Genomic DNA, 27,998 nt, shown 5'->3' on the forward strand with positions numbered 1-27,998 from the left:
ATGTCAGGGGAAATCTTTAATTTCCTTACTGCTTAGCAAATCTTAGCTTGTAGTCCCCCTCCTGGCCTGCTGTTGGAAAGCTTATCATTCATACAGCAGCAAACTACTCAGCAGGAAGATCTCTACAATGTTACACACACACACACACACACACACACACACACACACACACACACACACACACACACACACACACACACACACACACACAACTTAGTGGAAGGATAACATTGCACGATAGGGTGTTATTAAACATTCTCACCTTTTCCCCAGGGAATTATTCATGCATCTTGATAAATCGAGCACTTTTAGGGAACTGGTTTCTATGAGTGTGTAGAATATGTGCTCTACTGAGTGGCATCCTTATCAAACCCTGGCAGCCACATTACCACAACTTGACTGCCAACAGTTTGGTCAGCAATTCAGGTGTGCTACATTAGCTGCTACATTAGCTCGTGTTGTAACCTGGAGCCTCAAGCAGAAATGAGGACAGACCACAGACATCTGGTAATAAGCTCAGTTCTTTTCAGATCTGCATATCTAGATTTTGTTTTATTTTATAACCTGAAGTCTTCTGTCCCAAACGACTGTCTAAAGCTGCTCGAGACGATTTGTCAGACTTTGAGCAGTTTCTTCTGCAGCCGCAAAGGGCTTTACTTCTGTCGCTCAGGCAGAGAACACTCTGGTGCTCCCCCCCAACACAGACTGTGGAGTGTAAAATTGGAGGAGGTCCTCTTAAGAGCTGCCCTGTGGATATTTTTGTTGGCATGCAGGGGTAATATCCTGTAGTTCTTGATGCCTTGTTTGCATCCTCGAGGTTTAACAAATCGCTCAAAGGATTTTCCACCGATAAAACATTTGCAAAGAATAAATATAAAGTACTACAAATTGTTAGTTTACTGTCTTGCTCTTCCCTGCAGTTGCATCCTATGTTTCTTGGCACTTTACTGAAATCTTATTTCGGTGGATGCTTTTATGCAAATTGACTCACAAGTGATTGTAAACACTCTTCAGTGCAGTGAGAGACCACTAGTTATGATCAATAAAACAAAGTGCAGAAGATCATATAAGTGGTTGTTGGACATAGAGGTGTTAGAGGTGTTGGCTGCTCTCATGAGTCTTCAAGAGGTTCTTACATTTAGAGAGAGATGCTCCTGCTCTGATTGGATTTGTTGGCACATTCCATCATCGGGAAAATGTAAACTGAGATTGTCTTGTGTGTAGGGATGGCAACGCCAAATCATGCTGGATGGGATTTTCAAAGTATTAGCTACAAAATGATATTGTCCACATATTAGAAAATATTAAAACATGCAAAGCATTTTTCTTCTTTAACAGAGAAGCGTATTAGTTATGCAACAAAGTACACTTACCAATGGTGATCTGACTGACACAGCTGTAGAAGGTTCCAGAAGAGACATTGTAGCTGCTGCTGCTGGGCTCACGGTCTGTGAGAGGAACAGAGATCACACGTAGTTTAGTCTTCCATCCAAAGCATTGTTTTTTTTAACATGGGTGACCAGTAAAACATTGCACAACCATTGCTTTTATAGTAGATGAATATGGAAACAACTTTATCCCACAGTGGCATGTATTCTATAGTTCTGAGTGTGTTCACTGAACCACTGAGCCTTGCTCTGTTCCTGAGAGCTTGAGTAAAAGTACGACCCTGCAGCATTACAAGAGTGAAACTCCTAATCCTGCAATGTCAGTGGCCTGCTCCACACATTGAACTACACAGGGAGAAAACCCTTGACCTTGGCAGAGCTAGGGGAGTAAAATCCATGACTCTGGCAGCTTTAGTTCCTTAGTCTACCAATTTATATGGAGAGGGAACAGAGTCATCCACTGTGGTAGGACACTATGAATGAAATTCATGACACTTGAAGTGGGATTGGAATTAGCCTATAAGCCTGGAAGATTTGCAGGAAGAAAACCATCATTAACCCTGATAAAGATGAGATTATGCACTTAAACCTATATGAGTTTCTCGGCAAGTTAATAGTGTGGCCTCCTCTTAGACTGCAGCTCTGATGACTGTTTACCTACCTATGATGGTTAACTTTACTGCTGCAGACACTATAAAATAGCACTGGTATACCTGTACACCTGCAGTCGCCTACTTATAAAGCAGACACAAAGCATTTTAGCTCTGTTTTGGCCTCCACCTGCACTATTCCTCAAGGGATGAATCTGACTTTGTAGCTGCTAAATAGACAACTATGTTCACCAGCTAGTTGCTAACTTTGTCATTTGGCGTTTAGCAGGTACCACCTTTGTCAGCGCTGTTTTGCTGCTTTGACTGAAAACTGTGCAGCTTTAAGATATCTACTTCTGAGGTAAGGTCTAAGTTTATAGCATCTGCAATTCAAATTAAAAGGTCGGGGTGTAGGATTTAGTAGCATCTATTGGTGAGGTAGCAGATTGCAGACAACTGGATTACCCCTTCCCCTCCAAAAATGAAGGAGAGCCTCTGGTATCCCCCCTAAATATGTGAAAGGCCTTTTCTAGAGGGTCTCATTCTAATAAAAACACAACGATTCTTAGTTTCAGGTGATTATGCACTATGAAAACATAATTCTGAATATTATATTCCATTTAATTTCTGTCAAAAGAATCCCTTTAAATTCGATACACTGGTAATTTAATGTCGCACATCACTTTATTTGACAGGATCAAGCTATAACTAGAGTTAAAAAGTATTGAAGTACAAGAATTACTTGATGAGGAACATTGGTTTGTATGTTCCATGGTCAATTAATAAAATAACCTTGACACTGGAAGTTAAAGGCCTAATTTAGAACTCATAGTTATCTGGGGATTTGGAGGTTAAATCATTTTTCCTCTGTCAGCAGAGGAAAAGACTGTGTGGCACTGCAGCCAGGTACCACCTCACATTACTTCATCTCACTGAGAAGTGAATACAAACGTTTCTGCTTGTTTAGCCATTTGAGAAACTCGTATATAGAAAACTCTCATTTCCTTATTCTCCAATCTAACACCTACAGCTGCAGCAGGGAAGAGCAACGGCAGCAGCACAGACATTCATCACTGACTGGGAGTCTTTTCAGCTCAGGCGCTTGTATTCGCTTACATGTTTGGAGATAAAGCTGCGGGATGTATCATTTATTACCAAAGCTGTGGGAAGTCAGCACGGGGACGTAACAAATCGTATCTGCCACAGAGCTGCTTCCAGTGACATTCATAATTCATCATCAGATGGTGCTTTACATTGAGCTACACATTTTGTTAGGCTGTTGTACGAGTATCATATTGACGTCAATATCTACTTTGTGAACTATAGCAGCTTTTTTTTAAACTATCATCCAGTAGTGAAACAGTCTTAAAGGAGTGTAACTTCCCAGGCTGATGGATTAACTACTGTTATTGTGAGCATCAGATAAGACATACAGTTCTGTACTCTAATTAAGACTTGTGTGTGTGTGTGTGTGTGTGTGTGTGTGTGTGTGTGTGTGTGTGTGTCCTAAACACAGACTGAGATCATGCAATTAAGAGTGTTAAACTTAATAATCTATTGTTTTATTCTACTCTATAATATATTATGAGACGGTTGTCTTGGAGCAAGTTGGCACGTTAATTAACTTCTGGATTAATGAAGACTTATCACATTTTACAATGTACAGATTCTAACAACAACAGTTATTACAATACTAATAGGACCATTGTGACTGTTCAAGTGGCTCACACTCCTATAAGAAAATTAACAATTACTGACATAAATGTATCACCTTAATGCTTGGGTATCTAATGTTCCCTGCACTCCTTATCAAAAGCTCAGACTCAAATGTTTGTGTAAATGTGCTATAAAAGTCTTGGAGGGAATGTGATGTTCCACTAATTATTTATGTGACTTTGTTGTTCAGTGGAGCACCACACCCTCGCTTTACACTGACCGTGAGGGGAATTGATTGGATAAATCGATTAAACACGAGGAATATGTGCATTTTGCTGGTTCGATGCTGTGATGCCTTTACCTGCGGATCCGGAGGAGAGGCGCGTGGCGATGGCGCTTCGAGGACTCCGCGGACTCCCGGGACAAGCCCGCACCAGCTCGTCCTGACACTGCACACAGATCACCTGGCTCTCCTGGGTCTCCCCGACCTTGCTGCTGCAGCCTATGTGCTCGGCCCCGGCCTGGATCCTCATCCCTGCGCTGATCTGACGGACCAGTCGCATGTCAGCTCCCGCCTCATGCTCCAGCATCCTCCTCACGGGCGGCCACACGCATTACGCACGACCCCGGCGTGCGGAGGCAACAGCAACTTCTCCTGGCACCTGCCTGCAGCTTCAGTAACTCCACCCACCGATCTCTCACATCCCGAACAGTCTATGCTCCCACCCAGCGCTGTGTGTTCAGACCTGACTCACATCTGCTCCCCACAGCTGCTCCGCTCCATCGTGTCCGCCTCTCTGGGCTAGTGGAGCCGGTGATGTCGCAGTCTTTTACGCGCGACTGCAGGAGTGGCTGCTCCACGTGCTTCCTGCGATCTCAGTGTTTAGTTCCCGTGGGAAATATTCGTGCTACCAGAAGAAATCATTAAATTAAATCTCTGTTAAGTAAAAAACATAATCGTTTATAGTCCCAAAGGGATTATTTCTGAGATACCAATTTAATGAGAACACTACGAAGTAGCGTTGAGTAGTGGGCCATGAAGACCACATAAATAACATGAAGGACTATACTATAAACTTTGGCTTCAGTTTTTGATAGTGGGAGGAAGTGGAGACGTGTCTTCCATCTTCATATACAGTCGATGTCACTGACTGTACATTGTGGCCAGTGTTTTTCACACACATGGGATACCTTTGACTTAATTCAGTGGGTAAAATATTAATTGTTAGTTATTTTGACAATTCTCCGATAACAAGAACGATACATTCAGATAAGTCCATGTCTCAGCTCAGCAATATGACTGGAACTGCCTGGACACTGAGGTCAGGTTTAGGTCAAGATTTATAAAAGCTTAGATCATGAGCAAAGACTCTTAATGTTTAATGTAACATAATGTTTGTGTTTTATATTATGACATCAATTATAATACATGATGATACTGCAAAAAAGGGTAAGAGGCACCATGTACTCAAGATTAAAGAGGCTAAATGTGAGTTTCTTGTTTCTACTTAGCTAACATTAGTTTTGTACTGATTTCTGATTATGTAAGTACAACATCTGAACCAAATCAGAGCAAGGAAAAGCTAAACTACTGACTCAATATGTACATAATCTGTGGCTTCCAGCCTTCGCAGTCCAGAAAACTTGGAGGGAGAAAACTCTCTAGTTGTGGAAAGGCCCTATGTCACAAGGGAAATAGCCCAGATCTGTCGGGTAATAACTCAGCTACTGCAGAAATACTTTATACGGTTCTGCATTCTCAAGCAGAGTGTGGACCAGACTCAGCTGACGAAGCCCAATCTATCTGTCAACTTACTTGTGTTTAGACATTTCAAACAAGGACGAGTCTTCAAGGAGTTTTTCTCCGAGGCAGATTCTCCCCTCCAGGATGCCCTTGTTATGTAGTGGACAGATGAAGACAAACACAGCCAGTAAAAGAAAGATGGCACTGTACTGCAGAGGGCAAATGCTGACCTCCCTTCTTTTACAAGCTCTGATCACCAACATGATGGGTGATCAGTCTTCATCTCGTCTCTGGCTGCAGCACAGCACTCTGACCAGTTCAGCAGTGTGTACACTCATGTATCCCTGGCCACACTGAGTTGACACTTGACAGTATTCTGCAGGTTACAGGTTAGCTCCATGAGTCGGTTGAAAATCCAATAGAGCAGGACAGCTCATAATGTTAGCCTACAGTACTTTTTTTTCCTGAAAAATAATAAAGTATGAAATGCTCCTTGGCCTGGATGTAACCCTGGATTACTACTCTAGGTATAAGGTTGTTAGCCAGGCATGCTAACATGTACAGATTATACTGTATTAGAAAAGCTAAACTGTTTAATTATTTTTTCTCTTGTGTCTTTAACTTTGGAAAGGCTTAAGAAAACTGACCAACTCCCAAACCAACTGTTTTAACATGATTGGACAGCTGTTGTTCAGGGAAGTCAATCAAACATATGTGAATCTGGAAAGCTGTACTCATTTTCAAATCTATGCTGAAACTAAACCTCTAAATCACCACATCGTCTTTCATTCGGAGATGTCCCCCATCCTCTCCTGTCCCTCGGCTGTCTCACACACACAGTTTAGTTTTAAATTACTGTCAACTCAACATCTTTGTGTTTTTGACAGCTTCTCAGATTACTAAGAAATCAACCAGTTCTCTGAAGCTCAACAATTAGATGGTTTATTGATTATTCAATTGATACAAATTTACTTTTTTTATTATAAATGATTAAAAACTATAATTTGATCTTTTATTTAATCAAAAGATGTAAAAACTAAAAACACTGAACTCAGCTTCTTGAATGTGAAGATTTCCAATGTTCTTATTTTCAACAATTTGTCATTATTGATTATTGATTGTCAGCATTTTAAATTGATTAATCAATTCAGATATTTCTTTGGACTATTTGTTAAACTGCACAGTCGAGCGTCAGATGCATTAACGTTTAGGAGCAGTCAAAATCCATATTGAATTTGAATTTATTACCACTGATGCACACAGTTAACAAGTGAATACAATCAGAATTTATATGATACAAATATGGACCCTGTCTTGTACTGTGGAGCTGATTGATTGATTGATTGATTGAACTGATGAAATCAATCACTGAATAAGTTGCAGCTCTAAAAACAAAGTCCCCCGACTATACACTTACTGCTTTTTCAAGACAGCAACCAAATAAGCACATCAACAATTCTTCAACTGAAAACACAAATAAAGACTTAAAGCCACTTTAAAGAAGCAGACAATGAAAACAGATGCTCATGTCTGGGATTTTCTTTATTAAAAGTGCAGTTACATATTTCACCTTTTCAGCTCAGGAGGTGGAGAAGAAAACAAAGATAGAAAACTGAAACAATGCAGTAATTTTAACACACAGCATGAAAAAGATATTCCACAAAACATACTATAGATGTTTTCACATGGACAAGTGTACGGGACATGCACCCACACATCATTCTGAAAAACCCAAGAAGAGCTCAAGTTTTGAATTTCATGCCACGTGTTAAAAAGGATTCATTTGGATAACCTCTGCAGCGTGGCTAAAGGTAAAGACAGATGTTGGAATGTTTTATAGAGCCAGGCTGTGACAGAGTCCAGCCTGACAGATGAAAGTTGTATGCACAACACATACCACAGGGTGTGGCGCCCTCTTGTGGTTGTGCATCAGTTTACAGATTGCACTTGTTCTGCAAGGACAAATGTGAAAGCTTCACCCAAGCTTCTGAAGCTTAAAGCAACGAGCGAGTGAGATGCAATATGGGTCCAGCTCAACAAACTTAAACATCAACACAACGACCAATGAGAGGACGTCATAGTGCCGCCTGTCATGAATGACATCAAAGGAATCTAACACCACTGACACTGTGACATTAAAGGAAAATAATTATTTGTCAGTTTGCTTTAATGTCAGTGTCACTAATAGATTCTATTAGGGATAGCACCACCTACTGCCAAAAGCAGGTAAGCCTCGTTTTAAAACTCGTTTTAATTCAAATATTACATTCACATTTCTGTAAAGTTTAGTGAAGTAATTCAGGGTAATTATGAGTTGTTTATTGAAGTTGTTTATAGGAAGTTTATCCCTCAGAGTGGTTGAAATGTGATGGTCTGAATGGTCTGCAGCAATGATGAGAGTTCAGAGAAATCTGTGGTGCTGGTCCTTTTGTTTAGTTATTTTTCTCTGCTGATTAAACACCGGGGGGGCTCACTGTGAGAGATGTGTTGGCCAAATGGTGAAGTCGTCTGAAAAACTGAACTTGTGTCTTAATGTCTTCTGTGTTTCTCTCCCTTCTTATCTACAGTTTTTCCAGAGGTTTCTGATACAGACTACGAGGCGTACCATCCCGACAAACATGTCCTCCATACAGCCTGGCTCACAGACTCCTACAGCCTTCTACCCCACTAATCAGCCAATCATGATGGCCATGGCACCCATGCCTTTCCCTTCCCTGCAGGCTGCACAGTACTACATCCCACAGGTGAAAGAAACACACTGACCTGGTTTCAGTTGATGTTGTTTGCTCTCATTCAGGGGTAGGGGAACCTTTTTTCCTATCAAGGGCCATTTCAATATTTATAACATCCTTCAAGGGCCATGCTAAATTATTGATCACAAATCACACTAGCCTTTCTAATGTAATGGCTGGCATTGCCTGCTCTGATGTCAGGTGATGGTGATGGCGACGCTACTTGCAGCTAGTTTTCCAGGTTCGTGTGAGTTTGTTGAGAGGAACTGTGTCTTTGCGAGTCAGTTTTTAAAAGAGCAGCTCACATTAGTAGGCTGGCTCAAACAGAAACACTAACTTCAGTGTATGTCTCCTCAGAATAAGAAAATCCTCAGGCGGAACATATAATTTATCGAGCTTGGGCGGAGGGAGGTTGTTTTACCTATTTTGGAGCTCATCAATGTTTTGCACCTGAGTTTATGTTGTCAGACTCATGAGCTGGTTCCACATTCAACAGCTCAACAAATATTCTCCTGAAGGAGTTTTTCACACTCTCCAGCATATTTACATGTCATAGCAGACTCTTCCTCTTGCAGGGTAGGAATTTGCAGTATTTGCACACAATGAACAATTTTACACAATGCTCTGCAGTGGCAACAAGGCACTCCCCTATTCTCCTTCTGAATGACAGTGTGTTCTGTTTCATGTTGCATTATGAGGTATTGAGTGTGGACTGATGAGGATTTTAGGTGTAACAACACAAAATGTGAAATGGTGTGAATACAGTGTAATTACACACATAGTCAGAATGTAACATACATGTTAACTGTAGGATTTAAAACTATTTATATGCTTGACTAAAAAGGCACTCAGAGACCTCATACGTCCGCCACGGCTGATTGGCCATTTTCATTCACAAAATCTGGATCAGTATCTGGATCCACACTAGATTTCACCTGTTTATCGATATTACCACTCTACACATGCATCATTTTTCTATAAAGATCCTTTGAAAGGGAAACCGTTACAGTAAAACAGTGAAAACATAACCTCCTTTGTGGAGGAACTAATCAGCCATCTGGAAAAGTTGGGTGTGGAAAGTACGGAAATTTGAAACTGAAAATGTTTGGGACATCTGCAATTCATTTATCATTATTTTTATGTATATATCCTTGTTAATAGTTGAATGTGTGGGAAATGTGCTAAAATTAAATCTGTAAAATAAAACTGGAATGTTAAAAGATAAAATCATACCACTGATTGTAAAGGTGCACCATTTTTGTACAATGTTTGTATTTCCCTCGCTGATTATTTTTTGATAATAGGTTTCTCCTTGTCCTCTTTACTTGCAGTATCACCACAGTCAACCCTATGTGGGACCTCCTCAGCAGTATTCTGTTCAGCCCCCAGGGTCTGGCACCTTCTATACTGGTCCTGGGCAAGGGGAGTACCCTGCCCCATACCGTGAGTCATTAATCCAACACAGATACACATCCTGCACTATTCCCACATCACATTTTAAAAAATAGTTCACCTCACAGTAGCAGAAATACACACTACCTGTCAGCCATATGTGCCACCAGAGCAGAGAGCCTGTCTGTGTTTTACTATAATATCTTTTCTTTTCTCTGAAACTCATTCAGATCCCCTCAGGTACAACCCACTTGTCTCGCCCTTTGTCCCTGCTCCCGTTCCCACAGCTAGCCCACCTTACTACCCAGGACAGACTGTGTACCCCCCATCACCCCCCATCATAGTGCCTACACCACAGCAACCTCCACCAGCCAAGCATGAGAAGAACACAGTGAGTATCTTAGGAGTTCCTGTTGGCCGCTCCAGGAACTACATCCCTGAGTTCAGTTCAGTTCAGTTGTTGACTCGAGTCGAGTTGAATAGATTTGAATTGAGGTCATTTGAGTCAAGTGGTTCAATGGTTTAGTCGAATAGATTTAGTTTCAGTTTAGTTTAACTTTAAGATTTAATTGCTACAATATGTAATGATTATAATGCACAAACTACATTTTCTTACACAAAGCCATAGAATGATTTATTGTTTTGCTTATAATGTCGGCTGATAAGAGCCTTTCATAGACGTATCAGCGTATGATTGTGAAAAGTTTTATTTTACAGAATGAAATATGTAGAAAAGATAATCCATGCTTATATTTCATAGTTTATATTTTTCTTCAAGTTCTATATATTTTCTTGTATTTATGTCTTCTTTTAATTTATAGTTCGTATCCATGTTAAATGGATTTGATGCATCATGCCCCCGTATCAGTTTGTAGCAGTGTGTAACACAGCTGACGGCTCACACACACTTGTGGCAGACTACCTGTCTTTCAAAGACGTGGGTGCTTTAGTGAGGTTTGTTTTTTGTGTCATTGTCCTCCCAGATCCGTATCCAGCACCCCAATCAGGGTGGCAGGGACATCACAGAGGAGATCATGGCAGGGGGTTCAGGTCAACCATCCTCTACCCTCACCCCACCAAAGGTGAGTCTCTCTCTCTCTCTCTCTCTCTCTCTCTCTCTCTCTCTCTCTCTCACACTTGCGCTTGCGCTTGCCCAATCTCTCACCCGCAGTAGTGTAGAGTTAGCGGCAGCTCATCAGCCTGGATCTTTAGCCGAGGGGTGGAGAGATGTCTTGTGTTGCCTGGTAGCAGTGTGAGCGCTCCGCTCTAATCCTTTTTGCGCTCCACCATGTGTGTGACAGACAGGGCACAGCGCCTGTGTCATTTACACGTCTCACTTTCTCATAAGAAGATCACCATGACTCTGAGTCCAAACTGTTACATGTCTGTTGGCTGTCGCTCAGGACATGTTTACATTATCTAATTAAAGACTTACTGATTTGGAAAATAACAAAAAGACTAATTGTTACCATCATTACACACTATATATTTTTTGGGACGTGTAGGTTGAGGCCATGACTTGTGAAAAAACACTTTTCACTTTATTTTCCATATAGCTGTATGTTAAATTCAATGTACTGTCTTTCATTTTATACTTTCATCCTTCCTGTCACTGTTTCTTATCACTCGCTGTCTCTTACAGTAGATTTCCTATGTACTGTGTGTATGCTCCTTCTACAGAATCCACTCAGGTCCGCCATTCCCATTCACTTCTCTCCTTTAAACCTGCAGTGTGGCTCTTTTGTCTCCCCCTGGCAGTGAGAGTAATTACACAAACACTGGCAACATGTGCTGACGACATATGCTTCGTATGTCTCCTTGCCACCAATTGATTTATTTCTTAGACTGCCGCCAGGTTTCTTTAGTTTTATTTATTTTTTGCCCAACAATCACAAAGCTCGCCATTAAACTTAATTAAACATTAGAGTCTCAACTGATTCAAACATGTTCTATAGAAGCCATTGCAGCTGCAGTCTTTACAGCAGCTACAGTTTTATCTTCTACATCGTGAGTGCTCTGTGATCCACGAGAAAAGGCCACATTGCTGCTTGATGAACACAGCCGTGTCACGTGTCACACTTTTAGTACAACTGAAAGGTTGGCTGAGCAGCTCGGGCACAAAAAGAGGTTTTTGCAGCCATTCAGCAGCTTTTATTTTTTAACAGCTGTGGAGTCTGGTGCAGCATTTGTTGAGCTTATCAGAAAATCATCGGAGTTACTCTGAATTAAACGCTGAAACATCAATGGCCATAAAAACCAAAGCACCAAAGTATCTGAACAGGGTTGTGCTCCCTACTTTGTAGATGGTATTTATCTAATTCATGTTTTTTAAATTCAAATATTACATCCACATATCTGTAAAGTTTAGTGAAGTAATTCAGAGTAATTATGAGTTGTTTATTGAAGCATAAAAGGACATTTAAAGGGCTGCATATCTGCCTGAAAATCATTAGGCAGTTTATCCCTCAGAGTGGTTGAAATGTGATGGTCTGAATGGTCTGCAGCAATGATGAGAGTTCAGAGAAATCTGTGGTGCTGGTCCTTTTGTTTAGTTCTTTTTCGCTGCTGATTATACACCGGGGGGGGCTCACTGTGAGAGATGTGTTGGCCAAATGGTGAAGTCGTCTGAAAAACTGAACTTGTTTGTACTTTGGATTAAAGCATGGCAGCCTGCAGAAATGAGTCGGCTGCCTCTGGGATCGTACTTAATGTCTTCTGTGTTTCTCTCCCTTCTTACCTACAGTTTTTCCAGAGGTTTCTGATGAAGACTAAGAGGCGTACCATCCCGACGAGCACGCCCTCCATACAGCCTGGCTCACAGACTCCTACAGCCGTCTACCCCACTAATCAGCCAATCATGAGGGCCATGGCACCCGTGCCTTTCCCTTCCCCGCAGGCTGCACAGTACTACATCCCACAGGTGAAAGAAACACACTGACCTGGTTTCAGTTGATGTTGTTTGCTCTCATTCAGGGGTAGGGGAACCTTTTTTCCTATCAAGGGCCATTTCAATATTTATAACATCCTTCAAGGGCCATGCTAAATTATTGATCACAATTCACACTAGCCTTTCTAATGTAATGGCTGGCACTGCCTGCTCTGATGTCAGGTGATAGTGATGGCGACGCTACTTGCAGCTAGTTTTCATTCATTCATTTATCATTATTTTTACGTATATATCCTTGTTAATAGTTGAATGTGTGGGAAATGTGCTAAAATTAAATCTGTAAAATAAAACTGGAATGTTAAAAGATAAAATCATACCACTGATTGTAAAAGTGCACCATTTTTGTACAATGTTTGTATTTCCCTCGCTGATTATTTTTTGATAATAGGTTTCTCCTTGTCCTCTTTCCTTGCAGTATCACCACAGTCAACCCTATGTGGGACCTCCTCAGCAGTATTCTGTTCAGCCCCCAGGGTCTGGCACCTTCTATACTGGTCCTGGGCCAGGGGAGTACCCTGCCCCATATCGTGAGTCATTATACACACTAATACACACTACCTATCAGCCACATGTGCCACCAGATGGTCCGCCATTCCCATTCACTTCTCTCCTTTAAACCTGCAGTATGGCTCTTTTGTCTCCCCCTGGCAGTGAGAGTAATTACACAAACACTCGCAACCTCCACAAAAATGTTGACGTAAAACATTTTTTTCCCCTGTCTGGCTTGTTGAGCTTGAAGCTGTCACAGTCACAAAATGTCACAGATTTTTAACAGATTTATATTTTTTATTACATTACATATATGTGAAGAACTATTGAGTATAGTTTGTGATACAAATATTACCTTTTGCTGATTGAATTCTGAAGACATGTATTCATCTGTACTTTTCCTTCTTCCAGATGATGCGCCAAAACTGCAGCCAGTTGTCCAGAAGTCTTCCTCACCTGGGCTTGTGCAGCCTGAAGCCCCCGTGGAGACACCGGAGGCCAACACACCTGAAACTGAGCCCACTCCTCCCGCAAGTGAACCGGAGCTTCCCCTCCCCGCCTCGCTCAGCACCCCTGTCAATCTCCCACTTACAGCGGCCAACTCGAGTGAAGGGTCAGCCTCTTCTCACTTGTCCTCAGTCGGGGAGCAGAAACCCTCTTTGGCGCCACCTCAGCCTCCCAACACAGACAAGCCTCTCTTAGACGCCCCAAGAACTCTGGCTGCCTTGTCTGTAGCAGCCCCCAAGGGTTTGAACGGCCTTGCTGAGTCCGGGACTGAGCTGGAGACAGCGGCCCATGAGCCTTCTCTTATGCCCCCTGCTGTACTCCAGCCCCAGGCCTCTAGTCCTGCTTACCGAGAAGCCTCCTCTGAAACTTTGCCTTCTGACATGAGGCCACAGATTCCCATTGCTGCTGTGCTGGCCCCTATGGCTCCTGTGGCTGTGGTGCCAGTTACCCTGAGCTCGAGCCCTGCCCCAGCTTTGCCCATCATGCTTCCCCCTGGCCTTCTGCCTCTAGTGCAGGCCACGACAGAGGCTGACGAGCCGAGCAAATCCATAGACACTAAAGACCTTGTACCCGGAGCAGGGACGGAGGCACAAGGTGGCATTACTGACAGCAAGACAGAGTCCCAGCATCAAGCACTCATCAGGAATAGCCCCACAACAGGTAATTTAATTTGTTGCATTTCAGGAACTGTAAAATTCACACATAACTCTCAGTTACCAATAAATGTATTCTGCTCTTTGGGATTTCTTTTGGTGACAGGGCAGTCGGCATGAGAGATAATTTTATGAGTCTGCTACTTTCATAAATTTATTTGCCAGACACAAACATACGCTATGTTCAGAACAAATGCTTTGTTTACTTGTCGTAAAAATACTCCACCAAGTTGTGAGTGACTGAAAGTACTTGGGGTCACAGTAGGAAGTTGGTTAGCTCAGATTCTGCTGCAGAGAAATAAGAAGGAGTGCAACTCTTAACAATCTAACCAAGGCAGTTTTAATCCCAGAGCTTTTAACATGATATGAGAAACATTTCTCATATTAAAGGAGATATGACCAGTCAAAGTCAGAGTAACCCCCCTAAAAAGTTAACTTGGTTTGCCCATATCTCCATTAATTAGGATCTGTGACATGTCAAATTTCAAATTTAGAAATGTAACGTTAGACCCTCTAGAATGGGTTGAATATTATTTTACTGCTGTGTCATTGCCTCCTATCGCAGACAATGTCATCTTTGGAGCAGCAAAGTTTTTCCCAGAACTCGCTGCACACTGAACGCTTTCACTTTCGGTTCACTTACAAAGTGTGATGTCAGCAGGGCTCTCTGAACTTAGGTTGAACCTTTCTAGTACGTTATGTTATCTGTCTTCCTGTTGACGTAAATTTTTTTCCCCTGTCTGGCTTGTTGAACTTGAAGCTGTCACAGTCACAAAATGTCACAGATTTTAAACAGATTGTCTTTTTTATTACATTACATATATGTGAAGAACTATTGAGTATAGTTTGTGATACAAACATTACCTTTTGCTGATTGAATTCTGAAGACATGTATTCATCTGTACTTTTCCTTCTTCCAGATGATGCGCCAAAACTCCAGCCAGTTGTCCAGAAGTCTTCCTCACCTGGGCTTGTGCAGCCTGAAGCCCCCGTGGAGACACCGGAGGCCAACACACCTGAAACTGAGCCCACTCCTCCCGCAAGTGAACCGGAGCTTCCCCTCCCCGCCTCGCTCAGCACCCCTGTCAATCTCCCACTTACAGCGGCCAACTCGAGTGACCGTCCCTCAGCCAGGGAGTCAGCCTCTTCTCACTTGTCCTCCGTCGGGGAGCAGAAACCCTCTTTGGCGCCACCTCAGCCTCCCAACACAGACAAGCCTCTCTTAGACGCCCCAAGAACTCTGGCTGCCTTGTCTGTAGCAGCCCCCAAGGCTTTGAACGGCCTTGCCGAGTCCGGGACTGAACTGGAGACAGCGGCCCATGAGCCTTCTCTTATGCCCCCTGCTGCACTCCAGCCCCAGGCCTCTAGTCCTGCTTACCGAGAAGCCTCCTCTGAAACTTTGCCTTCTGACATGAGGCCACAGGTTCCCATTGCTGCTGCGCTGGCCCCTATGGCTCCTGTGGCTGTGGTGCCAGTTACCCTGAGCTCGAGCCCTGCCCCAGCTTTGCCCATCATGCTTCCCCGTGGCCTTCTGCCTCTAGTGCAGGCCACGACAGAGGCTGACGAGCCGAGCAAATCCATAGACACTAAAGACCTGGTACCCGGAGCAGGGACGGAGGCACAAGGTGGCATTACTGACAGCAAGACAGAGTCCCAGCATCAAGCACTCATCAGGAATAGCCCCACAACAGGTATTTTAATTTGTTGAATTTCAGGAACTGTAAAATTCACACATAACTCGTGCTTGTGCTTGTAGCTGTTGGTTTTACGTTGGTCTGAGATGAAAGAGTTTTAAATCATCAAGGCAATGAAGACATAACAACGTAACCATAAAGCATTTTATATCTGTTTTATGTGTAGAACCGGTTGTAAGGTTTCACTATACAGACATTTTTCTTGTCATCGCTGCCTTTTTGGACACAAATTTCACTTCTAAATCCATTGTGGTTTTGCTGTTTACTGACTAACTGCATGTTCCTGCTTCTGTGTTGTCCTGCAGTAAATCAGACGGCTTCTGCGATACCAAAGACCTGGAGGAAACCAAATGAAGGGATCTCTGCTGGAGACGCACCTCAAAAGGAGGATGAGGTAAAAATAAAGACTGGATGAAAAGAGGGGAAGAGGCTTGTAGCTGTGGGAGAATTTTCATACTGACAAATAGGAGGTTTTACAGGCTGTTACATGGCTTCTTGTCTACACAGAACAAACACTATAAAGTTAGTGTACCTAGAGCTGAGCTGCCAAGATGGTTATGTATTTGTCTGCGTTTGTTTGTTCGATGGTTTGCAGGATTACACTAAATTGCAAAAATATATTTTAGAGAGGTGCGGAATGAACCATGAGAAAAAAAATCCTGGATCTGTCCTCTGATCTGCACCACAATGATGAATTCTTCCATTTTCTTTGATTTTCTTAGAGAATAATTCATGGATCTTATGAAAAACTAAATCGGGCATGTTTAGGCGACTGATATTTACGAGTGTGTGCAATTTTGTGTAGATCCAAATACAAATGCGGATCTAGTGTTTTCATAAGTGGACTGTTGGACCTAATTTCATAGATAACATTTCACAGATAATAGACAAGACCAGACAAACAGTTGCTAAGAAAATAATTAACAGGTTATAGTCTATAATGAAAATAATGGTTTAATGTTAGACTAAACTAAACTTAAAATAGCCCTCCACATTGTAGAGAGAAAAACATTTAAGTCCATACACAAAAACAGACTTACCTTTGGATACCTGACAGGGATTACTGTAAAATAGTTGTCTTTGCACTTTAAATCCCCCTCAAGACATAGTACTATATGACAGCAGCCGTTGAGCTGTTGGGAATTTATTATCTTGCGAATTGATTGAAAAAAAAAAAAAAAGTTTACTGACAAATAATGAGGGGTCTGAAAACTGAATCTTGCCTCCTTGACAGGACAAGCCAATGTCAGTGGATCAACCTGCTGGAGACCAGGCCCTGCAGGCAGCTCCATTGAGCAACAGCCCTGTGCCCCTAGCAACAGTCTTCACATCCACCCCTGCTCCCGCCAGCAGCCCAGAGGCTGACGGAAAGCTCGCCGCCCCAGAAGAGAACGGTGAGGCTGAGATGGAGCCCATGAGGAACGGAGCCGGCCACACCTCAGAGACGGAGAGCAGCGACAGCGGAGCCACCCCTGGGGACAAGGAGAATTCCACAGGAGCTCCACAGGATATAGAAGGTAAAGACGGACCATATTCTCTGGACAGTTTGAAGTTACCATATGCAGAACTTGTATTTTTTTCTATTTATTTTCTATTTCTGCCTTTTGGAGATGCCAGTGTGTAAAGCTACTATATTTACTCTTTCTCTTGGTTGTCCAGACCTGGCTGATCCCAGTGGGACGCGTCAGTATGACAGGGCCTTCCTGTTGGACTTCCAGTTCACGCCTGCCTGCACACAGAAGACTGAGGGACACCCTGTACTCCCTGGCGTGGTGCTAGACCAGGTATGTTATAGATTCATAGATCCATTATTTTTGCCCACTACTATTGGGGGGTTCATTGCTCCCCCTGCTGTTCAGCTCATTGTGTGTGTGTCTGTGTCTGTGTGTTGCAGATGAACCAAAACAAGTTGCCATCTCGAGTCGTGGATTCTCGGGTGATTTCGAGAGGACCTGATTTCACACCTGCCTCTGCAGATTTTGGCAGACAGAAGAAGAAAGGACGAGGCGCTCCAGTAAGTAACTAACAAACAAACACACTCCTCCACTTTCTAGCTTCTGTTTCAGTCAACACTTGATAACATGCTGCTTTTAAGTAGAGGATGTTTTCTGAATTTATATAATTCTGTTAGAGGTCGTGATCTGATACCACTGGAGGAATTTAGTTTCTTCTGATGGTTAATTCAACACAGAAAAACTCTTGAGATATCTAAGTAGGGTTTTCTTTTGCATGGGTCAAAATCAGATTGATCAGAAAGAATATTTTAGGGAAAATAGGCCTATTCATTATCTTCACAAGAGTCAGGCGAGAAGATTGATTAGACTTATCCAGCATCTTTTCGTCAAATACAAGGCGAGAGCTTCGCTGGGCTCAAAGAATGGAAGCAGATACTGGAAGGCAGAACTTTTGAACTTAGGATAGAGCCAGGCTGAGTTCTTACCCCTCAGACCAGCTGCTCCTAACTTTCAGCATGCCAGTGTATGAGAGGATCAACTAAATGATATTTCTGTTGCCTTACTTATGAAACTCACACAAACTTAAACACTGGAATTGAAAATCCGTTGTTTTGGCTAATTTAAAATATATTAAGTCATAGTAATAATACGTTTTTTCCTTTCTTCCTGTTAGAAAAGGCTTATAAACATTGGGGTGCGGGGACCACCACCCAGGAGGATCATCAACCTGTTTATGCTCGACAATGTTCAGCTGAAGAAATCGAAGAATGCCTGGAAACCAAGCATGAAGAGGAAAAGCCTCCCAGCGGAATTAGAGTCACAGAGAACACAGGTACGACCAAATATACAAAAACTGAAATCCACAAGCTGAGCTGAGCTGAGCTGCCAAGATGGTTATGTTTTTGTCTGCGTTTGTTTGTTCGATGGTTTGCAGGATTACACTAAATTGCAAAAATATATTTTAGAGAGGTGGGGAATGAACCATGAGAAAAGAAATCCTGGATCTGTCCTCTAATCTGCACCACATTGGTGAATTCTTCCATTTTCTTTGATTTTCTTAGAGAATAATTCATGGATCTTATGAAAAACTAAATCGGGCATGTTTAGGCGACTGATATTTACGAGTGTGTGCAATTTTGTGTAGATCCAAATACAAATGCGGATCTAGTGTTTTCATAAGGGGACTGTTGGACCTAATTTCATAGATAACATTTCACAGATAATAGACAAGACCAGACAAACAGTTACTAAGAAAATAATTAACAGGTTATAGTCTATAATGAAAATAATGGTTTAATGTTAGACTAAACTAAACTTAAAATAGCCCTCCACATTGTAGAGAGAAAAACATTTAAGTCCATACACGAAAACAGACTTACCTTTGGATACCTGACAGGGATTACTGTAAAATAGTTGTCTTTGCACTTTAAATCCCCCTCAAGACATAGTACTATATGACAGCAGCCGTTGAGCTGTTGGGAATTTATTATCTTGCGAATTGATTGAAAAAAAAAAAAAGTTTACTGACAAATAATGAGGGGTCTGAAAACTGAATCTTGCCTCCTTGACAGGACAAGCCAATGTCAGTGGATCAACCTGCTGGAGACCAGGCCCTGCAGGCAGCTCCATTGAGCAACAGCCCTGTGCCCCTAGCCACAGTCTTCACATCCACCCCTGCTCCCGCCAGCAGCCCAGAGGCTGACGGAAAGCTCGCCGCCCCGGAAGAGAACGGTGAGGCTGAGATGGAGCCCATCTGGAACGGCGCCGGCCACACCTCAGAGACGGAGAGCAGCGACAGCGGAGCCACCCCTGGGGACAAGGAGAATTCCACAGGAGCTCCACAGGATATAGAAGGTAAAGACGGACCATATTCTCTGGACAGTTTGAAGTTACCATATGCAGAACTTGTATTTATTTCTATTTATTTTCTATTTCTGCCTTTTGGAGATGCCAGTGTGTAAAGCTACTATATTTACTCTTTCTCTTGGTTGTCCAGACCTGGCTGATCCCAGTGGGACGCGTCAGTATGACAGGGCCCTCCTGTTGGACTTCCAGTTCACGCCTGCCTGCACACAGAAGCCTGAGGGACACCCTGTAATCCCTGGCGTGGTGCTAGACCAGGTATGTTATAGATTCATAGATCCATTATTTTTGCCCACTACTATTGGGGGGTTCATTGCTCCCCCTGCTGTTCAGCTCATTGTGTGTGTGTCTGTGTCTGTGTGTTGCAGATGAACCAAAACAAGTTGCCATCTCGAGTCGTGGATTCTCGGGTGATTTCGAGAGGACCTGATTTCAAACCTGCCTCTGCAGATTTTGGCAGACAGAAGAAGAAAGGACGAGGCGCTCCAGTAAGTAACTAACAAACAAACACACTCCTCCACTTTCTAGCTTCTGTTTCAGTCAACACTTGATAACATGCTGCTTTTAAGTAGAGGATGTTTTCTGAATTTATATAATTCTGTTAGAGGTCGTGATCTGATACCACTGGAGGAATTTAGTTTCTTCTGATGGTTAATTCAACACAGAAAAACTCTTGAGATATCTAAGTAGGGTTTTCTTTTGCATGGGTCAAAATCAGATTGATCAGAAAGAATATTTTAGGGAAAATAGGCCTATTCATTATCTTCACAAGAGTCAGGCGAGAAGATTGATTAGACTTATCCAGCATCTTTTCGTCAAATACAAGGCGAGAGCTTCGCTGGGCTCAAAGAATGGAAGCAGATACTGGAAGGCAGAACTTTTGAACTTAGGATAGAGCCAGGCTGAGTTCTTACCCCTCAGACCAGCTGCTCCTAACTTTCAGCATGGCAGTGTATGAGAGGATCACCTAAATGATATTCCTGTTGCCTTACTTATGAAACTCACACAAACTTAAACACTGGAATTGAAAATCCGTTATTTTGGCTAATTTAAAATATATTAAGTCATAGTAATAATACGGTTTTTCCTTTCTTCCTGTTAGAAAAGGCTTATAAACATTGGGGTGCGGGGACCACCACCCAGGAGGATCATCAACCTGTTTATGCTCGACAATGTTCAGCTGAAGAAATCGAAGAATGCCTGGAAACCAAGCATGAAGAGGAAAAGCCTCCCAGCGGAATTAGAGTCACAGAGAACACAGGTACGACCAAATATACAAAAACTGAAATCCACAAAGCAGTGGGCACATGTAGAAATTACATATACAGACTCATTTTTATAATTAATGATAAAGTCTACGTGATTGAAGATAGTATTGGAAGTATTGGAAATTCCAGTAAAAATAGTGTATATATCTGTAAATATTGGAAAAGCATTGTGAGTATTTAGTTTCTGTATTACTAGTAGCTTTACAACAGGATTAGTTTTTCATGAGAAGCGAGAGATTGGTCTTTGTGCTTGATGACCTCACAGTTTAAGTACCTGTTATGACCTATTCCCCTCAGGACCTGTTCACGAATGTCCGCAGTATCCTGAACAAGCTGACGCCTGAGAACTTCAACCAGCTGATGAAGCAGGTGACGGACTGGACCATCGACACGGAGGAGCGGCTCAAAGGAGTCGTTGACCTGGTGTTTGAAAAAGCCATCGACGAGGCCAGCTTCTCGGGGGCCTACGGGAAAATGTGCCGCTGCCTCGCCACGGTAAGCAGGTCGCTTAGTTGAGCAGAGAAGTGTGTCGACTTTGGAACGAGAGGCTTGTGTTTTTTAATGTTAATTGTTTAAATTGGATTTGGAGAAGTAGATAAATATTGCTCTTTCGTAAACTGTGGCGCATTCATCAGATGCAAAAAGATTATGGAGGAATTAAGTGATCTTTTAACCATCTATTGGAGGTGTGTGCACACAGTGTCTCAATATGCAGTCAACAACTTGCTAAATGTTTAAGCAGCAAATGGATCAATCGGTTCACATTCAGCTCTGCCTTGATGCAGAATAATGCTGTGAAAAGCAACACAATTCAGTACAGTGTGATGATGTAGTTCTATTGTTTTGATGCCTCTAGTGTCTACACCAGACGACACACTATTCATGAAGGAGCTTGAAAATCAGTCACAAATAATCCTTTATAACACAATTTATTAAACGTGCATATTCTCAATTATACTCTATTTACACAAGAGTTCTAGAGAAACTATTACATTTTCTGTCTGCCATCATTTGATAACCATAACCTTACATATATTAATTAATATCAAATTAATCCAGGTATGAACATGTTAATTTGTTGATCTATTAAAAAAAATGTTAAACCCGCAGAAAACTTTTTTAAGAGTTAGTTAATTACTTATTTTGTCTTAATTCTTGTGTTCTCTACTAAATTCATTCCACTTACTGTTCATGTGCAGCTCAAAGTGCCCACAACTGACAAACCCAACAACACAGTGAACTTTCACAAGCTGCTGCTAAACCGCTGTCAGAAGGAGTTTGAGAAAGACAAGGTGGACGATGTGGCGTTTGAGAGGAAGCAGAAGGAGCTGGACTCTGCTGCATCGGTAAGTGTGACGCCGGATCTTTTCCGAAACGTCTTTAGTTTCTGTTTCAACTCTGTTCAAGAGGTTTGTTTCCTTGGTCCCATTAGACGGAGCGTGACCGTCTTCAGGTAGAGCTGCAGGAGGCCAAGGACATTGCCCGGCGGCGTTCCATCGGCAACATCAAGTTCATCTCCGAACTCTTCAAGCTCAAGATGTTATCGGAGGCCATCATGCATGACTGCGTGGTCAAGCTGCTGATGAACCCCGACCAAGAGTCTTTGGAGTGTCTGTGCCAACTGCTCACCACCATCGGCAAGGACCTTGACTTTGAGAAAGCCAAGGTGAGCTGGTGGTAGTTAATTTTTACATAAATCTTAAATTTCTTTTATTATGGTCTTAGAAAGGTCTGAAGGGCTACAGATTGAAAAGGCTACAGATTGAAAGCTTCGAATATAATCTACAGGATAATATGCAGAAAACCTTCTGACCACGGAAACCTAAATAAACTCCATAACTTCATTCTGCTGCATTTTCCCTGTTTAGCTTCCTACTGAAATTTATTTTTGTTGTATTTTTACGTTTTCTATATTTTTCGGTACATTAAATCTCACAGAATGTGTTAATAAATCATTCAACTTGTCCTTCAGAGGAGTTTCATCCTGTTTAATGTGGTCGTTTCCTGAGCACGGAAGCTTTAATGTTGGACGGTTACAGTGAATTGCATCCGTTCGTTTCTGACTATTACGGTTTTCATGCTGCTGTTGATGAAATGTTCCGGTTTTATCTCGGGCGGTCAGGACTGTTCCAAGAAATAAACTGGACAATTGGTCAACTCTGTAGAATAATAATCCCTGCAACCTGCTGTCTGGAAGATTGAATGGAGACATGCTGAACATGACCTTCATGTCTCAAATTAACCATCTCTCTCCCTCTGTGTCTCACCAGCCTCAGATGGATCATTATTTCAACTACTTGAAAAAAATCGTCAAACACAGCAAGACGTCGTATCCGATACGGTTCATGTTACAGGACATCATAGACCTGAGATTGGTGAGTGGGTCTTTGGCATTTTTCTTTCATTTGCACAATTGTAAAGAATCCGACATTCAAATTCTTCAAAGTAAGATGGATTTTTCACTGATCTGTCGGATGACCTGGAACATGATACTGGATATTCTGCTCATATTCTGCTCAATGAATATCTACTTGTTAAGGAATTTTAACACTTTTTAGAAGGACTGATATAGATATATATATATATATAGATTATGGCATAGAAATGTGTAGGGTCATGATATGTTACAGTTTAAATATAAATCAAACCGAACTTTTTTATGTAAACATAAATGCAGGTTTTTTACATTGTTTGTTCTGTAAATTTAAGTTTTCATATCAGCAAACATAAACGCAGATACAAATATGTCAGTGAAAGGGTGAAATCGTCAGATTTTTATTGGCTCTAGGCCAAACTGTATAAACCATCACAAACACAGCAGGAAAAAACCCTCTTAGGAATATGTCACTCCGAAAAAATCATTCTTCCTCACAAATGTATAATGACGAAAATCCCTGTTAAGTACTTGCAAGCTTGATATGAGCCTGGGATGGTGATAAAAAAGCTCCTACCACCAGTTAATGAGTCCGTTCTGATGGATTTTCCTCTTGAGACAATATCTCATCAAACACAGCAAACTCAGATGAATGTGTCGTCTTTCCTCACATCGATGTAATGAACATAATTACTGCAAAATAGGCAGCTGTTAACTGTAATTTCTATTGCCCAACATTTGCCTCAAAGCACACAGTCTGTATATCACACGACAGCCTCTATCCTTAGGCCCTCAGTACGGAAAAGGGAAAATTCCATAGAAACATTGAACAGGGAAAAATGGAAGAAACCTGAGGAAGACATGATAACTATTGATCTTCAATGAATTCATCAGTGTGTCCCCAGTCATTAGAATATTCCTCTGTGATTGACTGATTCCTCTGTTTATGCTCAGATGTATCTAGCACTGTGTGATAAAACCCACACATGCTCCTAAATTCTCTGAACTGTCAAAGACAAAGAACAAAGAAATCTGTTTAAAACTACAGAATCTGTCTGATTCAGGTTTGAGGTCATTCTGTGTTTTGTATTGTTTTCTTCAGCACAACTGGGTGTCTAGAAGAGCCGACCAGGGTCCAAAAACTATCGCGCAGATCCACCAGGAGGCGAAGATTGAAGAGCAGGAGGAGAAGAGAAGAGTACAGCAGCTACTTCTCTCCAACGACACCAAGAGACAGCCAGGTCAGGCCTGCAGTCTAAATCCTCTTTAAGGCTTAGAATCACATCGGCACAGCTGTTTCATATCTATTACATTCATGAAAATTTCATTTATAATGTTCTTAAAAAGGTTTTAAATTACAATGGTGAAACCCTGATATAAAACAGTAACTTACAGCATATCCTGTATACGGGGTCAGGTGACGGATCTTCCTCTAAATGACTGGACCTTGACTCTGATCATCCACATTCATTATTTTTCACTCATCTCTCTTGTAACGTTTCATCTCTAACAGAACTATCACGCACAGCGGACCTCAACCAGTTCTCAGCGCTGCAGTCCCCCCCCTCCCCTCAACCCTCCACCACTCCTCCAAAGAACCCAGACTTCGACTCCAGGAGAACTCTTGGAAGGTATGAGATGACAACGCTGTCCGATTTAAGGATCCTGTTGGTGTTTGTTTTCTCTGAAACATGAGGAGAGTCTCTGGGATTCTGATATGTTAGCCTGTTAGCAGGATATTTAAGACTCTGATTAACTAGTTTCCATTGACTTCGAAAGAAATTAATTTTGTTGTTATGGTTTTGTTTCGCTTCTGTTTAGGTCAGGAATAATAATTTGTAGTAGCAAGTTTAGGTTCCTCATTTCCACTGACATCCTTCCTGACTCTTTGTTTGTTCGTCCCCCGTCAGTCGTAGCAGTACAGACAGAGAATGCAGCGAGACGCCGCTGATCGACGAGGCGATCGAGTGGAAGTCCCAGGCCATCACCGAGGAGTTCCTAAACAAGGATTTCAAGGTGCTGAGATCCAGTCAACTGATAAAGTTTTTATTCACACCAACATACTGCCGCTAATAAGTCACAAGATAAATCTATCAATTATCTATCCCCCATTCCAAACAAATATTTAATTTCATAGGATAAACCTTCTTAAAGGGAAGAATAAAAGTATTAGTCTTGAACATGCTTCTTTGTTTTCTTGCAGGAGGCTGTCAAGTGTGTGGAGGAGCTTGATCTGGGCTCACAACAGGTCAGTGATGAAGGTCAACGCTCATCAAGGGCCAAGATATATCACTGGGAGAAAAGCCTCAGTTACCATCGATCAGCTGTTTGAAGACTGTTTAACTAATTGAGATAAATAAGAACTTTAAAGTTTTTTATTGTTTCCACGTCGTCTTTCTCTTCTATACGTCCTCACCATATCAACGTTGTCCCCTCTCAAACAGAAACTGTTCCCCTCTCAGGCGGATGCCCCCAGCTCAGAGGCGACTCTGACCAAAAGAATCTGGACTCCCGAGGAGCTGAGACGACAGCTGGAGAGACTCCTGCTGGAGGACAAGGCCAGTGACGAGCAGATCTTCGACTGGGTGGAGGTACGACAAGTGACATCAACCAGTCTCTGCGAGTTAGTGGCAAAAATCCTGAAGGGCAGACGGAGTGGGGCTTAGTTACACCTCGTTGTAAAGTAACAGAATATACTTATATTTCGGACCTTTAAGCTAATGTTGCTCCACGACTGTTGGTAAGATGTCATCAATACAATTCCTGGATCCACCTGTTTGTCTGGATCTGCTCCAAAATTTAACGGCTTCCTCCTTGGGTCCACAAACGTTCATGGAAATCACTTCAGTAGTTTTTGATAAATCCTGCTGACAAACTAACTAAACAAATGAAAACATAAGTTCCGGTTTAAGACCAGACATACGTTCATAACATATCTACATACTTTGAACTTGCACCAATATCTGGTAAATATAAATAATAAATAAAACCAGAAGCACCCAGTAGAGCACGTACCTCCTCCAAGGCCCAACAGTCTCCCTCAATTCAATCAAGCTCCACCAAATTACACACTCATAGATATCAGTCCTCTAAATATGCCTGGTGCTGATGCTTGTGAATTTGACAGACGCTGTGTTTTTACTCCTCCTCCTCCTCCGTTCTCCGTTTCTCAGGAGAACCTGGATGAATCTCAGATGAGCTCCTCTCCCTTCCTGAGGGCGTTGATGACGGCTGTCGGTAAGGCAGCAGTGAAAGGTAAGCTCTCCACCACCCGGAGCAGAGACTCCTCTGCTCTGCTCAAATCGCACCGCTGATTACAATATTTACTCTCTGCCGAGCGAATGAATTTACTCTGCCCCCTGCTTCTCTGTGCAGATGTTAACACCACCTGTCGAGTGGACGCGGCCCTCATTCAGAAGAGATTGCCTGTGTTACTCAAGTACCTTAACTCAGACACTGAGCGACAGCTGCAAGCACTTTATGCACTTCAGGCGCTGATCGTCACCCTCGATCAGCCTCCAAGTAAGTTCTGCATCAGAGTTCACTCCAAATGAAACTCAAACATGATCCTTTTTCTTCATTTCTTAAGAATAAACTGTAACACGTTCTCAGTTGTGATCAAACCAGTGTTACAGTTCAATCTCACCACAAGGTCCATTTAGTAGCTTTTCTGGAGCTTTCCTTGTTGTCACATGATTCTCATCAGCAGAAGAACTTCGCCTTGTTATATGGAATTGTAGATTTTCATATTTCCGTTTATTTTTGAGCACTTTAAGGACATTTGGAACAATTTGGATTAAAAGCTGAGACCTCTGTAAATAACTTTGAATCTCAAAATGATTCTCCACTGAGATTAACTTGATTTGTTCATTTGAGGAACATCACTCCGACTCCAAATCACTTTTCTTAAACACAATGCCGTCTTCAGTAATTTCTAATCCATCCACTTTCTGTTTCTTATCTAGATACAAATCACATTAATTCAATTGATAACATTAGGAATTGATCTCACCTCGCAGAAAAATGTGATTTATTTCCGTTTCGTCACCGCTGAAACGATGACTGACATGTACTTGTTCTCCAGACCTCCTCCGGATGTTCTTCGACTGTCTGTGCGACGAGGACGTCATCTCCGAGGACGCGTTCTACAAGTGGGAGACGAGCAAAGACCCGGCCGAGAAGCTGGGTAAGGGCGTGGCCCTTAAGTCCGTCACGGCCTTCTTCACCTGGCTGCGGGAGGCGGAAGAGAATTGACGAGGGGAGACCCCCCGGGGGACATGACGTAGTACAACTACATCCTTACAGCAGAAAAAACGTTCAAAATGTGTTTGCTGAGTGTTGCTCCCTGAAAAGGGGATACTTCAATAAAGTTGCTCGGACACGATTTTTCCTCTCTGGCAGCTTCATTGACAATTTATAATTTTCAGAAGTATCAATTCACATAGGTACAACAGTTCTTTCAGTATACAACATTTAAACAATGTTATGCATTTTCTTTCCATTCACTTTTCTTATACAGGTAAGTAGACAGGTAACTTTATATGAAAATGGCCTATTAATCATTGAACATCAACTTAAATTATCAAACCTAAATGTATTGGCAATAAACTAAAATATCTTAGACATTAGTCTCTTATCTTTGTTATATACCTTGTTCCTTATTATTTACAGTTACTTTTAGAAATGAATCCACAAATGCATTCGTAATTATTCACACCCATAAACATAGTGAAAATGAACCACACA

General features: G+C 42.0%; 3 protein-coding genes across 4 annotated transcripts in view; 2 read left to right on the forward strand and 1 right to left on the reverse strand.

The window, feature by feature from the left end:
• Window positions 1-27,998, reverse strand: part of LOC117757084 (anoctamin-4-like) — a 68,769-nt gene that overhangs the window by 40,361 nt on the left and 410 nt on the right. The window contains exons 2-3 of one of the 2 annotated variants that reach the window (XM_034577834.1): window positions 3,996-4,300; window positions 1,374-1,448 (exon numbers count right to left, since the gene is read on the reverse strand). In XM_034577834.1, coding sequence (XP_034433725.1) covers window positions 1,374-1,448; window positions 3,996-4,224 — 304 coding nt within the window. In that variant the 5' untranslated portion in view covers window positions 4,225-4,300. Of the gene's footprint in view, window positions 1-1,373; window positions 1,449-3,995; window positions 4,806-27,998 lie in introns of those variants that run through there. The other variant, XM_034577833.1, reaches the window with a different exon arrangement.
• LOC117757722 (eukaryotic translation initiation factor 4 gamma 3-like) overlaps window positions 14,536-27,998 on the forward strand; it is a 32,910-nt gene continuing 19,447 nt past the window's right edge. Inside the window, exons 1-13 of the mRNA XM_034579102.1 lie at window positions 14,536-14,564; window positions 14,841-14,867; window positions 14,951-15,789; window positions 16,098-16,186; window positions 17,027-17,309; window positions 17,452-17,576; window positions 17,687-17,806; window positions 18,421-18,579; window positions 21,176-21,373; window positions 22,078-22,230; window positions 22,311-22,544; window positions 23,149-23,253; window positions 24,355-24,493. Of these exons, the coding sequence (XP_034434993.1) occupies window positions 14,988-15,789; window positions 16,098-16,186; window positions 17,027-17,309; window positions 17,452-17,576; window positions 17,687-17,806; window positions 18,421-18,579; window positions 21,176-21,373; window positions 22,078-22,230; window positions 22,311-22,544; window positions 23,149-23,253; window positions 24,355-24,493 (2,407 nt within the window). The 5' untranslated portion in view covers window positions 14,536-14,564; window positions 14,841-14,867; window positions 14,951-14,987. The remainder of the gene's footprint in view (window positions 14,565-14,840; window positions 14,868-14,950; window positions 15,790-16,097; window positions 16,187-17,026; window positions 17,310-17,451; window positions 17,577-17,686; window positions 17,807-18,420; window positions 18,580-21,175; window positions 21,374-22,077; window positions 22,231-22,310; window positions 22,545-23,148; window positions 23,254-24,354; window positions 24,494-27,998) is intronic.
• On the forward strand, window positions 26,440-27,511 carry LOC117757102 (eukaryotic translation initiation factor 4 gamma 3-like). Its single transcript, XM_034577877.1, has 2 exons — window positions 26,440-26,774; window positions 27,337-27,511. The coding sequence occupies exons 1-2, from the start codon at window positions 26,594-26,596 to the stop codon at window positions 27,504-27,506; spliced, it is 351 nt and encodes a 116-aa protein (XP_034433768.1). The 5' UTR covers window positions 26,440-26,593; the 3' UTR covers window positions 27,507-27,511.

This window comes from Hippoglossus hippoglossus, chromosome 23 (genome assembly GCF_009819705.1).
Source record: "Hippoglossus hippoglossus isolate fHipHip1 chromosome 23, fHipHip1.pri, whole genome shotgun sequence".
NCBI classification, from domain to species: Eukaryota; Metazoa; Chordata; class Actinopteri; order Pleuronectiformes; family Pleuronectidae; genus Hippoglossus; species Hippoglossus hippoglossus.

What these genes read in the sequence shown, in the direction of transcription:
- LOC117757102 (XM_034577877.1), top strand. Translation starts at nt 26,594, where the DNA reads ATGAATTTACTCTGCCCCCTGCTTCTCTGTGCAGATGTTAACACCACC. An exon ending in CACCCTCGATCAGCCTCCAA is followed by an intron (nt 26,775 to 27,336) that starts GTAAGTTCTGCA and finishes CTTGTTCTCCAG; the next exon opens with ACCTCCTCCGGATGTTCTTC.